Here is a 14,062-nt window from a genome sequence, read left to right as displayed (position 1 = left end):
GCATTTCATTTGTCCCCTTATATTCATTTTGATATGTCTAAGTAGTCGTGTATCAGAGATGTTCAGATTATTAAATAAAATGCTTGAGAACACGAGTATCTCTGAGAAAGGGTTAATAAATTGGCTCTTACAAGGCCTCGTAAATTTTGGAAACATGTAAAAAGATCAATAAGTAAAGCGTCTACCTAACCTGATTCATGTAGTTTATCATTAGAGAATTTACAGGCACATTTAAGTCGGTGAAAATATCGGCCATGAGGAAATTGACCATTTTGATAATCATTTAAGCACGGAATTATTTGGTGAAAATAAGGAAGATACATTTTAGCTGGAAAATAAATTCAATTTGCTTATGTAATTCTCTTTAGATCTTTGAAGTTTTATTTGGTTGAAATAAGTGATATCAGACAAGAAAAAAAACTGATTGATAATACATTTGTACGAATTCTTTTTCAAGTTTACCTTTTTTTTAATCGTACAATTTCACGTGACTGTTACGCACTGTTTGAAATAATGACCAAGAGCAAAATAAATCTCCAATTAGTTTGACATGTTAATCAATTTTACTTGAAGTTACTATTAATAAGATGTTTATGACATAAAATTATACCAGTAATGAAATTTTAAGGTTAACATTCCATTACAGTAACTTATAAAATTATTTTTTATAAAAAAAATTGTATTTATTTTCAATAACAGAGACACTTTTAAAAGAGATGAAAGTCCATTGAACATTTAATTATGTTTACGCAAAGATGTAATTGCAACAACTTACTTTTATCCATGGTTGCATTATTGTCAATCGACATCCATTCATATATTCATTTATTATCTAATAATGGATGGGGAATTAATAAGACAACAGGCATTAGTTGCGTTATTATTTAGTTATTAAAAATGAATACCATATTTTTATATTTTATATAATTATATACATGTATAAAACTATTTATACATTTTAAAGGGTGATATCCATTTTAATTAACCAAATAATATATATATATATATATTTCTTTAACTATTTCAAGTTATAGAAAATGCAAAATAGCTATTTATAATATTATAAGTTTCATAATTTTATATTGATTTACTCCACAACTGTTGACCACTCCCGGTAATTTTATTGAACGCGGAAATCACATTTTATGTCCATTTTACGACCAATTAATGTCCATGGTACAAACTCTGCACTTATAATACTCAAAAATAAAATTGTAATTCGATTTGTGTAAATCCGTTCGTCGAAAGGTATGTGCAAAGTTTATCCGAATTTTTTCCAAGCCCTTACGGGTGGATGTTTTACAAACGGATAGTTTTCGGATACGCACAATAATGATTCTTTTTGACCCGACAAAATATAGTGCCTACTTGCGAACATTTTTACTGCTTAACAACATATTCTTCTACGACGATAAGCCGATTCCTAGATCTTTGCGTAAGTAACATAATATGAGCCGCGTCACGACAAAGCCAACATAGTGCGTTTGCGACCAGCATGGATCCAGACCAGCCTGCGCATCCGCGCAGTCTGATCAGGATCCATGCTAATCGCTTACCCACACTATTACAAGTAGAGAAACTGATAGCGAACAGCATGGATCCTGATCAGACTGCCCGTATTCGCAGGTCGCAAACGCACTATGTTGGTTTTTTCATGACGCGGCTCATATAAAAAATTGTAATACTTTTGTCATTTATAAGACCATGATAAAGTTATTTCCCTAGTTGAACGTACGGGTCTAGATTTTTTCTTAATTAGGATGAACGCGGAATAATTTTAGAATAATATAAAATTATTGTCCTTCAAACTTTGATACTGTATTACAAGTAACTTAATTTCTCTTGTATGTGATCGAAATAAGCGTATTCTTACATAGACAAATGAACCAACAAATTACGATTCAGAGCTGTCCTTATTACATTTACATGTCATATGACTGACGACATTCTCTTAGATGAGTATATTCTCTCTGACGTTCCTTTAACACGCTCTATAATTAATTGTATGCTTACCAATACGATACTTCAACAGACAACATAATTCCTGGTACAGATATTATAATATAGGTTATACTGAATATCCGAAGAAACAGACTAGCAATGCAGATTTAAAGCTATATGTCTCCAAATGAACCAAAATATTTCACTACAAATCAAATTTGAGAATAATTTACCATGATTTAAAGAAAAGTAAAATAAATCCAAAACTTAAGTAAAAATTTACATGTCATGTACGATTAATGACTGATTTTAAAATATTTACCATCATATTTCTACTGCGTTACTAACGCTGTAAGGGCTATTTATGCATATATTGACCTATTTTTTGGTAATTTACATTAGTTATAAATGCCGTTTGCAATGTATTAAGATTTTCTTTGTTCTCTTTACAATATTTCACTTTTTGATTCATTTTCAAAATTTTCATGAAAATTGGCAGATATCTGGAGGCATGCTGCTTTAAGAATATATATGAGATATTGTGAAATGAATTATTTCAAGTGTGCTATCATTAAAATTCATAACGACACTTGTTAACAACGCTAATCTTTACAAGTATCTTCTGCTATTTGAACTTAATTGGCCTGTATATGTTTCAAGACTGAAATTCCATCATATCTATAGTCTATTCGGATCGATTCTGTTATGATGTAGCAAATGTTTTCATCCGTCACTGAAAATCCCTGTTGCTATATAATTCGACAATCGTATGATATAAGCTCTCACCATGTTAATCATTAATGACACTTTATAGTGGAAAGGTTAAATTTGTTCTGTAAGACAAAATGTTGGTGCATTGAAACAGAGTTCATGTGTACTTCTTCAAACATAGCAACTGCACCATGTTATATAGTGGGAAGGTTGGATTTTTGTTTTGTTAGCATTGAAACTGAGCTTGCATGTCACCTCCTCGTGCACCTCTTCAAACACATCAACAGCACTTACTAAACTCCTGTTATGTAATACCCGGGTTCATGATAAAGTAATGTAAGAAGAAGTTCCTTCTTAATCCCGGTATGATAAATTTGATTACATATTTCCCATTTCATTATGTTGTCCTGAACACGTGTCGTTTATATAAATTATTTGAGGGATAATCAAAATTTTCTAAAAATATTTCCTGCATTCTCTGTTATTATAAAGTATTATGGTTGAATACAGGCGATAATTAAGATTTTCTAAACGGTATTAATATTGCAAATATCCTCCATCCAAGATTTGTGATAGGTTGAATAAATTTGGAATTGCATTGCTTAATGTGTAAAATATAAATTATCAAAGAAAATAAAACCATATCAATTGCTTTTATTGTAGTTTCTAAGTTATTCTAAGTTTTTCTTTAAAATTATAGAATAATCACGACATTTGTCTCATGCGCACGAGATCGATAACATCACAAATGTCACCTTGGGCCACCATAAATATACGAAATCTTGTTTAATTAACTATATATCTTAAATATTACATCGTAAAAAAGACTAAGCTGCCTCTTTATTTAAGTGCACGAGTACTTAAAGTAATTTTAAATTCAGATGAACAATTTAATCGCCCCTCAATTTCAGTGATATCAGAGCATTTTATTATTCCGGTTATTATTGTATAAGATATCGAATAAACCGCATTAGAAGCTAGAGACATTTTATTAATTATGGAAGCGGTACATGTTTTAAGTTTATTGTGTCTGCTAGTCAATGTTAACTTTGCGTTTATAGTACCCGGACAGAGAACAGACGGGTTTGAGGTGAGGAACGTCCGCAACTATTATCTACAGGCGGAGAAAACAGACTGGGACTATTTACCGTACCATCAGAATCTTGTCAACTTCTATGATGAGTAAGTCCAGAACTCTTTATGTTATATTTTTGTTCTTTTTTTAAGAATTAAATAAATGTCAAATAACATGTATACATTACGTAGATAAAATGATAAAAATTGACAAGTAATTTAGGTGAAACCAGGGTGTTTTGTTGTTTTAGTCGTTTATATTTTGTATATATGTTTTTGTTGTGTGCGGTTTTTATTTATTTCTTTATTTATTTATTTTTATATATTTATTCCAGTTGTTGTTGTTGTTGTTGTTATTTTCTTTATACTGAATTGAAATTTCTCGTATAGTTTGTTGTATAATTTGTTGTATAGCTGTTTGTTTTGTTTGATATGATCAAAGTGAGATACGTGTGTCAGTTAAAATCACAATTATAACATATGACGGTATACCACATAATTCAAGAAGCTTTCTTCATTAGGTTTGTTTGGTAGTTTTTGACGTGAAAATAAGTTCAAAGAGAATTTTAAGATGTTCTGTATAATTATTGTAATCTTGGTACTTCCTATATCGGATGTCTATCTTTTTTATACATAACATTTTGATTAAATTTGCTGCCAGTAGTTAACGATCAATTGTATTTATACTTGCTATCAGTTATCTTAACGACACCTTGGTCAACGGACCTGACAGGGTAGGGAGTATATACAGTAAATATGTTTACAAACGTTATACAGACGACACCTACACGCAAGAGATTCCGTCACATCCGTCTTTTGGTTATGTTGGACCACTTCTACACGGTGAGGTAGGGGAGGTCATTCGAGTTCACTTCCGGAACACAGTGGATAGACCGGTGTCTGTACATCCACATGGCGTCCGATATAACAAAGTTAATGAAGGTAGATTTTTTATTAATTTTAAACTGACAATGTAAAGTAATAATTTAGAAATATATAAAAATTTAAACTAATGTAATTGAGTACAATTTCGGTAAGTTTCATATGATTAAATTTGTATTTGTTGAAGTGTATTCACTATTCAGGTGTATTTACTATACCCGAATTTATTTCCACGTTAAATGTGTATTGTAAAACATATTATTAAACAGTGTCTGATAAAAATGAAAAGAAGAATCATAATTAAAATTACTTTCTAGTATATGCTTGTACTTGATATTATGTAACACATAATTATTTACATTTATTTCATTATTTGAAGGTGCTTTATATACTGACAATACCAATCAAACAGAGCACATTGATGATGGAACATTGCCCGGAAGTAATATAACACTCACGTGGAAATTGACGTCTGACTTTGCACCACGTGACGATGATCCTAACTGTATACCATTCGCCTATCACTCGCACGTGGACCCTGACCGGGAAGTTAACGCAGGACTTCTGGGTCTTGTCATTGTTTGTAAACAAGGTATGAATCTCCAACGAAATACTAGTTATTTATTTGAGATTCTTTCAAAATAATAAGAGTATTCATTGTTTATTAGATACAAAATCATTCACCTGTTATCATTTTTGCTTATGTATGTTTGTCTTTCTTCAGGAATTTTAAATAGCAATCACGAGCGAACAGACGTGGACAAAGAGTTTATGCTGTACTTTGATTCTATTAACGAAGGCGAATCATGGTTACTTGACGAGAACCTTAGGCGCTGTCAGGATCCTGCAGAATGCAAGCGTCTATTAGATGCGGCTGATCCTGATTTTGAAGAGAGTTTAAAGAAGGATTCCATAAATGGTAATTCACTATCATCTTATGTCCTTTAAATTTATGAGCTTCATTTAGTTAATTGATATCTTAAACACAACAAATAAGCAGTAATTAACAAAGACGAATTTTTTCAAAATTCAATTCCGCGATCACTCAAGAAAGCTATGTTATTAGGTTCTTGATAATAATAATTTTTTAAAAATAAATATTTTTACCCAGTGTACTTTCTTCGCCATAGAAGCTGTATTTTTGTATTTTTAGCCTTAGATATTTTTCACCGGTAATGTATATTAATCGCCAATAACGTCCGGTTTTGCAAATTCTTGTTTCATGGTAAGCTTCCAACATTTAAAATATTTCTACAGGGTTCATGTATGGAAATATGCCGGGGTTGAGTGCTTGCAACGGGGACAAGATTGCATGGTATATCTTCTCACTAAGTGCCGAACTCCACCCTGTTAATATCATGGGACAAACGTTTATCGAAAACCATCAAAGGTATGGTTTAAACACATTTTCCATTCAATCATTGACTAGTGTATGTTGCATTTGCACACAGGGCCATGTTATATCCTAACAGATGAGATATTAAATTTCAAACAATTAAACCTAAGAAATATATGTTGAGAGTAATAGAAATATGAAAAAATTCAAAATCCATGAAGTAGGACGCTTATCCATATACATGAAAATTCAATATATGTATAAATTTCCTATTTTAATTAATACCATATTTTAATCTCAACTTGTTCAGATGAATTTATTTGTACACTTGACAATAATTTGACATTGAATTCTTAACACTTTCTGAGTCTGAGACATAATGGGCCTTTAAAAAAAATTTATCATCAAGGATTAGGAAACTTTGCTATTTCAAAAACATTTCATTTCAATGTTAAAAATGATAAAGGTATTCTTTTTTACAGGAAAAGTGTTGTCAGTATTTGGTCTGCTACATTTCGAGCAGCCGAAATGGTCGCTAGAAACCCAGGAAGTTGGCTCATTCAGTGCATGAACTCAGAACATAACCGAAGTAAGTTATTTTCATTATTTAGAGTGACGTATATATCTCAGTATCTAAAATTAAAGATGCTTCACTGAGGTCAAAAAGTCAAAAAACATAAAATTTGAAATTCTTGAATAAATCAAGTGAAGCATTTAAAATTGAAAAATGTGAATAAAATAAATAAAAATGATTATTCTGGAAACACTGGATGAGGAAATGATCTGTTAAGTTGTACACAAGTTATATGTTCAGACCTTCATCAGTTTGTACACAAATCTCGGAATTATATTACCAGTCCCTTCATGTCAAAATTATTCAGTGGAGTTCCTTTAAATAACTCTGTGCATTCATATACATATACAAGGAAACCAGCTTGGTTAATTGCAGCAATAAGTATGTATGCTGATAAGTTCATTGTCAAGCTTATATACTCAGCTTATATACACAGTACATATAAACTTCTATTTACATGCAAAAAGCCAATGAGTATACAATGTACAATAGTGACAATCTTAATAAATTTTTACAGATGGAATGGAAGTATTTTTTACAGTCAAGTCATGTTATAGTAAAACCCCTGTACAGGACCAGCTCAGTGGTAACATCCGGCACTATTACCTCGCTGCAGAACTCGAGGAATGGGACTACGCCCCTTCCGGTATGAATCTTTACGACGGCAAAGATCTCACAGAACCAGGAAGGTTAGCGTGTACAATAGTTACTTACAAAACAATTATCAATCACTTCTTATTTTCATTACACAGAGAGCATGTTAATTGATCTATTGACCTATAGGTGAAGAAATCGATTTTTGGGTATGTCGGAAATTCAAAATACCATGAAGAAAACTAAACACTGCAAGAGTCTAATATAAGGAATAATTAATTTATTCTCGTGATTCGGTCAAAGTATTTGCTAATTAGTTTAACATGAGATGAGTGTTATTATGAGTATTTGCAAATGGAACTGAATCCACTTCGGTTCTATATTCTCTTACATTTTAAAACCTTATTTTGTCTCTTCATCTTTTGCATGTTTATGCATTAATTTATTTTACTCATGAGAAGTTCCTGTCCGTATGGACTTCATTGAAGTAAAACCATATTGCGCTCGTGAAGAAAGAAGAACTTTAAGTTAAATGCCAAAAAAATATGGGTTTTTTTAAGATATATTGATGACCATTTTTGTAAAAATTGCTTGATGTCAAATTATTTTTCAGTGAATCAGAACTCTATTATTCTACGAATGTAAACGGAAAGAAGCTTATTGGACGGAAATACAAGAAGGCCAGGTTCCATGAGTATACAGATGTGCAGTACGGGGAAAAAATGAATCGCTCAAAGCGCGAGGAGCACCTTGGAATTCTGGGACCTGTCATACGAGCGGAAGTAGGTGATACAATACAAGTGCTATTAATAAACCTCACTCCGAAGCCGGTATCAATATATTTACAGGGAACTAGCCTAAACAGCACACAAAATGGACAATGGATAAAACAAGCATTCAGTATGTTTTACTTTATTTTTATATCATTAAATTTGAAATCGACACAGCCATGAAAGTACAAGAAGACCACAATGTTTTATTTCAGAGAATTTTTTCTCAACCTTGAAACATAGATTACAATTCTTATAGCCACTAAGACTGAAGAATTCAAAATGTATGTATATGACGTTGATATAGTTTATAAAACCAAAGTGGCCCATATTCAAACTTTATATATATAGAAATAAATAAACGCAAATGCTCGAAACCTATTGTGATTGAATCAAAATATGACCTATTGAGGTTTATAAAAATGTTTGGTTTTTTTGTTGTTTTTTTTTTAATTTAAGCTTAAAATGTAGTTTTATGCATATTCGATTGTTTATTAATATCTTTTTTTCTATTCATATTTATTTAGGTTTATTTAATTTGACTGGATAACATTGTTTTTGCATCACATAAGCAAAATTCGAAAACTTTCAACATACTGTATTACACACTTATAAAAGTTGTTAAGGGATCCAATACACAATAGTGACAATACTATCCTGCTAGATTATTGTCAGCCTAACATGTATGACTGGCGAAGGATAATGTTCCAACCTAAAATGCATCCTAAAGATATTTGTGGTCACGGGAGATAAAATTTGCTAACATGCAAATAATTTTCATTTTAGCTAATAAAGGCATTGGTCATGTGGTTACATCTGGCAATATTGGATCGTATGTATTTACTGTCCCATGGGCTCTAGCCCCGGGCACAGATGACCCGGATTGTCTAACCTTCATATATTACTCAAGTTATGACATGGAACGTGACGTCAGTTCCGGACTGATTGGTCCCCTTCTTATTTGCAAGCAGGGATCCTTAGATTCCTACTCTGGTAGACAGGTATGGTGATTTTTTGTTCTCTCGCAAATCTTTATCATTCTTTTTAAAGCTTTAATTTAAATGTCAAAAATATTTCAAGAACGAAACTGTCACATTGTTGAAAGTTCATAAATTTTCAAAAAAAAAATAATTATATGTTCAGTGTTACCTTATCGTTGAAATATGCTATTGTTCATGAATTCATCCCAAGTTTTTGCCCTGAGTAAAAGAGGTGGTTATATATGTAAGCACACTTGAAAATGTGTCGAAAATGAAAGATCGTCTGTCGCAGACATTAATTCACTGAGTAGTAAATGAGAAATTTCACGTCAGAGAAATACATTACATTGGAATAATTGGTTTGATTTATATGGGATCGTTGATAATTCATAAACGCGAGGAGTTTTCTTTTAGGGCCAACAATTAAAAAAAATACAGTGCAGTCTTTTTTTAAAGCCCATTATGCCTCAGAAAAGCTATTCTTTATATTTCTCAAAAGCTTTTTATTTTTGGTATACATTTATAGTTTCCAAAATGTTTGAAAGTCAAAATACTACTTTGTTTACATTTTGATACTTTTGTTATATTATTTTACATTTATAATACTTTCTTTTGGTCACAAGCATTTAACTGGCTCTAAAACCATTATTTAAATGTTATAAAATTCATGTTTCTCCTTTCTAAAGACGTAAATATTCATTCGTTTCTTTTTAAGATTCAAGCAGATTAGAAATTGTTATAATTGTTATATTGCAAATGTTTTTGTTTCAGAAATACGTGGATCGTGAGATGTTTTTGTATATCTCAAGTATTGATGAAAACTTCTCCTGGTATATCGATGATAATATAAACACTTATATCAAAGATACAGTCGACACATCAGACGAGGACTTTGTTGAATCAAATGTAATGAGAGGTAAGTAGTATCTGTCAACTTCTATATAAAGTCAATGTATACAAATTATACTAATTAAATGTAGATTATATTTTCAAATCTGAATAACATGCTGAAATCTTATGCATAAAAGTAAAATTAATTAAGAGATACGTTTACTATATCACATGTCAAAACTTTTTATAACGAATTTATAAAACTGAAAAATTGTTTTGTTTGATTTAGAAAAAAATAGTAGATTGTTAAGTTGGCTGCAGTCGTGTTTATCGATGCACTCGTGTATATTGATAATAATACACGTCATGATTATCCAATGAAAATTGACGTTGCAAACATGCAAAGTACATTTTTACGCAACATAGTATTTTAATAATTCTAACAACGATCGCAAAGCATTGTCCGTTTATGTGTTATTCTAGTCTTATATTTGAATACATTTGTATTTGTATATTCACGTAAAGACAATTTTTGAACAACTCTCTACAAACTATACCCTCAAGAAAGCAGAAAATATGTCTATGCAGGACATCAACAATGAGAGTTGAAGGATAAAATTATTTACATTTGGTAAACAGTGGTATAAGGAAGCAAAGTTAAAAAGTTTGCAATGACGTTTATGAAACTTTATTTGTTTACATCTTGTTTCAGCTATAAACGGGAGAGCCTATGGTAACTTAGATGGTCTAGAAGTCTGTAAAGATGAAAAGGTAGTATGGCATATCGTTAGTTTTGGCCAGACGGAAGGAAATCATGGCGTTACATTTAATGGCAATAACGTACTTATAGACGGCGTTTATCGTGACTCACACGTTATCATATCAGGTGTTGGTTTTAGTGGTATGATGAAACCCAGCAATGTCGGTATGTAGCTTGAAGGTTAATTTTATTATCATTTTATTATGAAACATGAAATGCGCGCAGAGGACGTTATAGATATGAAGGTCATTCGAGGACAGTAACTCACGTTACACAACACCTTGACATGAATGATACAACTTACGTCTATTATCAGTATTGCTATAACATTGTCATGTTTCATGAACTGTTCGTTGTGCGACAAAACATGATTTTAACATTTTCAAAATGAAACGTCTGTAAGCTCTTTAATTATTTTAAGACTGCGGGAGAAATGATTTTTTGTCCTTGGCAGCTGTATGTTGAATGATACGTTTGTTCGTAAATATATCACCAGATTAACCACTATCGTATTGTCATTTATAACCCTATTGCCAAAGGTTTTATACAACGACTACTAATTTATAATAAATAAAAAAAGTATAGTCGGAAAAAACTCAATATAAGGCCTGCTTTAAAATTATCTTTGTTTTCCGTCCTGCGACTCATGCCAGTTTTGGCAGGGTAGGTAGGTAGGTAAAATAAATTTTATTCAAAATATTTTTCCTTGTAAAACTATATTGAATTCAAGACAAATTGTGAATGCTTAGCTTCTGTTTAGAACCAAAGTTTCAAAGTTAAATTCAATATATATCCCAGTTTGTATATTTACAATTAAAAAACCATCGGACAGATATAAAAATGTGATTCTCATTGACAGCCTCTGCACCCATGTATAGTAAAATAGTATAAAACAAATTGGAAAAATAATTATTGGGGGGGGGGGGGGTAGCTGAGAGTTTTGTGGTTTGGATGGCAGAGGGGGAAAGAAACAACTTTTTATTTAAGGCCTAATACATTGTAGAGTAAACGAGTGTGTTCTTAAGAAATCACGGTTTTTTAATGTTTTGTTTACTTATTTTATACAATTATATTAACAGGAAACTGGTCTATACACTGTCACAACGACAACCATTATAATGAAGGTATGAAGGTGATGTATCATGTGGACGCCTGTGGAAAATCTACCACAAACTTCTACCAACAGAGCGGGATAACCAGACGTTACTATATCGCGGCAGTAGAACAAAAATGGAACTACTCGCCCAAAACCATCCATCCACTGACCGGAGAAAACTACAGTGATCCCTCCAAGTTAGTAATTTTTTATAAACTATTTCTACGGTTATCTAAGATTTTACGATAATGAATTTTTTTTCCGTTAGAATTAAAATACGGAATTAGCTTAAATATGACCAAAACATACACAGCCAATTTCGTGCTCTCATACAGAAAATGCCGAATGCAGCTGACGTAACTCAAAACTAATGATAGATGGATTATTTTATATAATTTTTTAATAGCCTCTTAGAAATAATATGTTAGAGTATTGAATTGATTGCCATATGTTTAAAATGGAATATAATTTTGCTCAGTGTTATAATAAACCTCCATTGCTAGTGTTTTTTGTTTTTGTTTTTTCTTTGTTTTTTTCAAGACTCTGTATATTTTCAGTCCACAATATAATCGAATCCAAAAAGATGGCATATACGTTGGTAGTGTATATACGAAGGCCCTGTACCGTGAATATACGGACGCCACCTTTACTCAAGAAAAACCGGTAACTGCGGAACGCTGGCACCTAGGTGTGATTGGACCTTTCATTAAAGCCGGCGTCGGTGATGTTATTGAAGTCGTTTTTAAAAATATGGCGACAAGAAAATATTCCATGCATGCGCAAGGACTCAGGTACAATAAAACTTACGAAGGAATGAAATACGAAGATGGAACGCCGGTGAAAATTGGTGACGGTGTTCCACCGGGATCAACGTTCACATATCGCTGGGAGGTACCGGAAACTTCAGGTCCGGGTGCGAATGGACCAAACTGTATAAATTACATGTATCATTCCGCGGTCGATCCGGTGAAAGACACGTACTCTGGTCTCGTCGGGCCAATAGTCGTGTGTCGAAGTGGAGTCTTAGATGTACACGGGAAAAGAACTGACTCGGTAGAAAAAGAATTTGCTCTTCTGTTTCAAGCGTTTGATGAAAATAGAAGCTGGTATTTGGCTCAGAATGTTTTAGAAAATTGCCCATCAGCAGATACCAGTACAGATGATTTCGTGGAAAGCAATAAGTATGATTCTATAAATGGACTGATATATAACAATGTTGAAGGTTTAGTTGCAAATAGAGGTGACAATATAGCATGGTATATACTAGGACTGGGAGTAAATGAGGATATTCACACCGTACATTTTCACGGACAGACGTACACATACCGTACCGGACAGACGCACGAAGGAGATGTTATTGAGGTGTTTCCCGGAACTTACGAAACTGTTGAAATGTTTGCTACAAATCCTGGTACATGGCTGTTCCATTGTCACGTGGGTGAGCATACACGTGACGGCATGGTTGGCACATACACTATTTTGTAACTCTTATATTTACACTATTTGAGTTTTCAAATAAGTTATTAAGTTGTTAAGTAGTTGTTATTTATAACTTGTAATATCATACAATGTATGAAATGTTATTTTTTAATAAACGAATGTTGCGAGTTTGAAGAGTCTCTTCAGTTTCTTAGAGTTGCCTCTTCCGACTAGGTTTTATTGTTCATCATGTCTATCTTTTTTTCTAAATTACAAAATTGAGCCGCGTCATGACAAAACCAACATAATGGGTTTGCGACCAGCATGGATCCAGACCAGCCTGCGCATCCGCGCAGTCTGATCAGGATCCATGCTGTTCGCTATCAGTTTCTCTACTTGTAATAGAGTTGGTAAGCGAAAAAGCATGGATCCTGATCAGACTGCGCAGACTGGTCTGGATCCATGCTGGTCGCAAACCCACTATGTTGGTTTTGTCGTGACGCGGCTCAAATGTAGTTAAAATGATATGAGTGTGGATCAAAAGATCCATTATTAAACATCATGTTAAAATGAGACAGTAAGTGTTTTATATTGGTAAGGATTTACTGTTTGCATTAAGGTTTATGTGAAAATGTCTTTAAAAAAATATCCCAAGACATAACGCCCACAGTAACAATAACAGATCTTCTCCGAAAATATTAGGTGTAATAGAGATAAATTCAACAACAACAACAACAACATATATTTAGAAATTAAGCATAAAAATGCTTTAAGGAACAATAAACAATTGACATAACATACCCCATGAATATTTTCGTAGTAGGACAGTCAAAAACCGGATAATTTATTTTAATGTATTTATTTTTGTTGTTGTTGTTTTCACCGATCACCTTATTATCATCAGATTATTTGTCTCTGGTAAAACGAGTGGGGAAAAGTCTTTCTTTTTTAAATCCAAACTTACTTATCCTTGTAAAGCTTGGTCACTATGTGGCGCCGTTATATGTCGCAACGCAGTAAATGTCGCACTCACCGCTAAATGTCGCATCAATACCGCTAAATCTCGAAACTGCCGCTAAATGTCGCAAAATCAT

The 14,062-nt window shown here is 32.5% G+C and overlaps 1 protein-coding gene across 1 annotated transcript; it reads left to right on the top strand.

Annotated features, from left to right (window-relative positions):
- The first annotated feature begins 3,588 nt into the window (after positions 1-3,588).
- LOC132731875 (ferroxidase HEPHL1-like) lies at positions 3,589-13,163 on the top strand. The gene is made up of 13 exons (XM_060718173.1): positions 3,589-3,834; positions 4,424-4,668; positions 4,988-5,200; positions 5,333-5,527; positions 5,866-5,998; positions 6,427-6,533; positions 7,036-7,207; positions 7,726-8,012; positions 8,669-8,883; positions 9,634-9,778; positions 10,406-10,618; positions 11,533-11,746; positions 12,107-13,163. Exons 1-13 carry the CDS (start codon positions 3,650-3,652, stop codon positions 13,032-13,034), a joined length of 3,252 nt encoding a protein of 1,083 aa, XP_060574156.1. The 5' UTR covers positions 3,589-3,649; the 3' UTR covers positions 13,035-13,163.
- The last annotated feature ends 899 nt before the right edge of the window (positions 13,164-14,062 follow it).

This window comes from Ruditapes philippinarum, unplaced genomic scaffold, assembly GCF_026571515.1.
Source record: "Ruditapes philippinarum isolate M1 unplaced genomic scaffold, ASM2657151v2 ctg4247_1_1_1_1, whole genome shotgun sequence".
NCBI classification, from domain to species: Eukaryota; Metazoa; Mollusca; class Bivalvia; order Venerida; family Veneridae; genus Ruditapes; species Ruditapes philippinarum.
The sequence above is the reverse complement of the archived record's forward strand: the minus strand, read 5'-3'. Positions and strand labels throughout refer to the sequence as shown.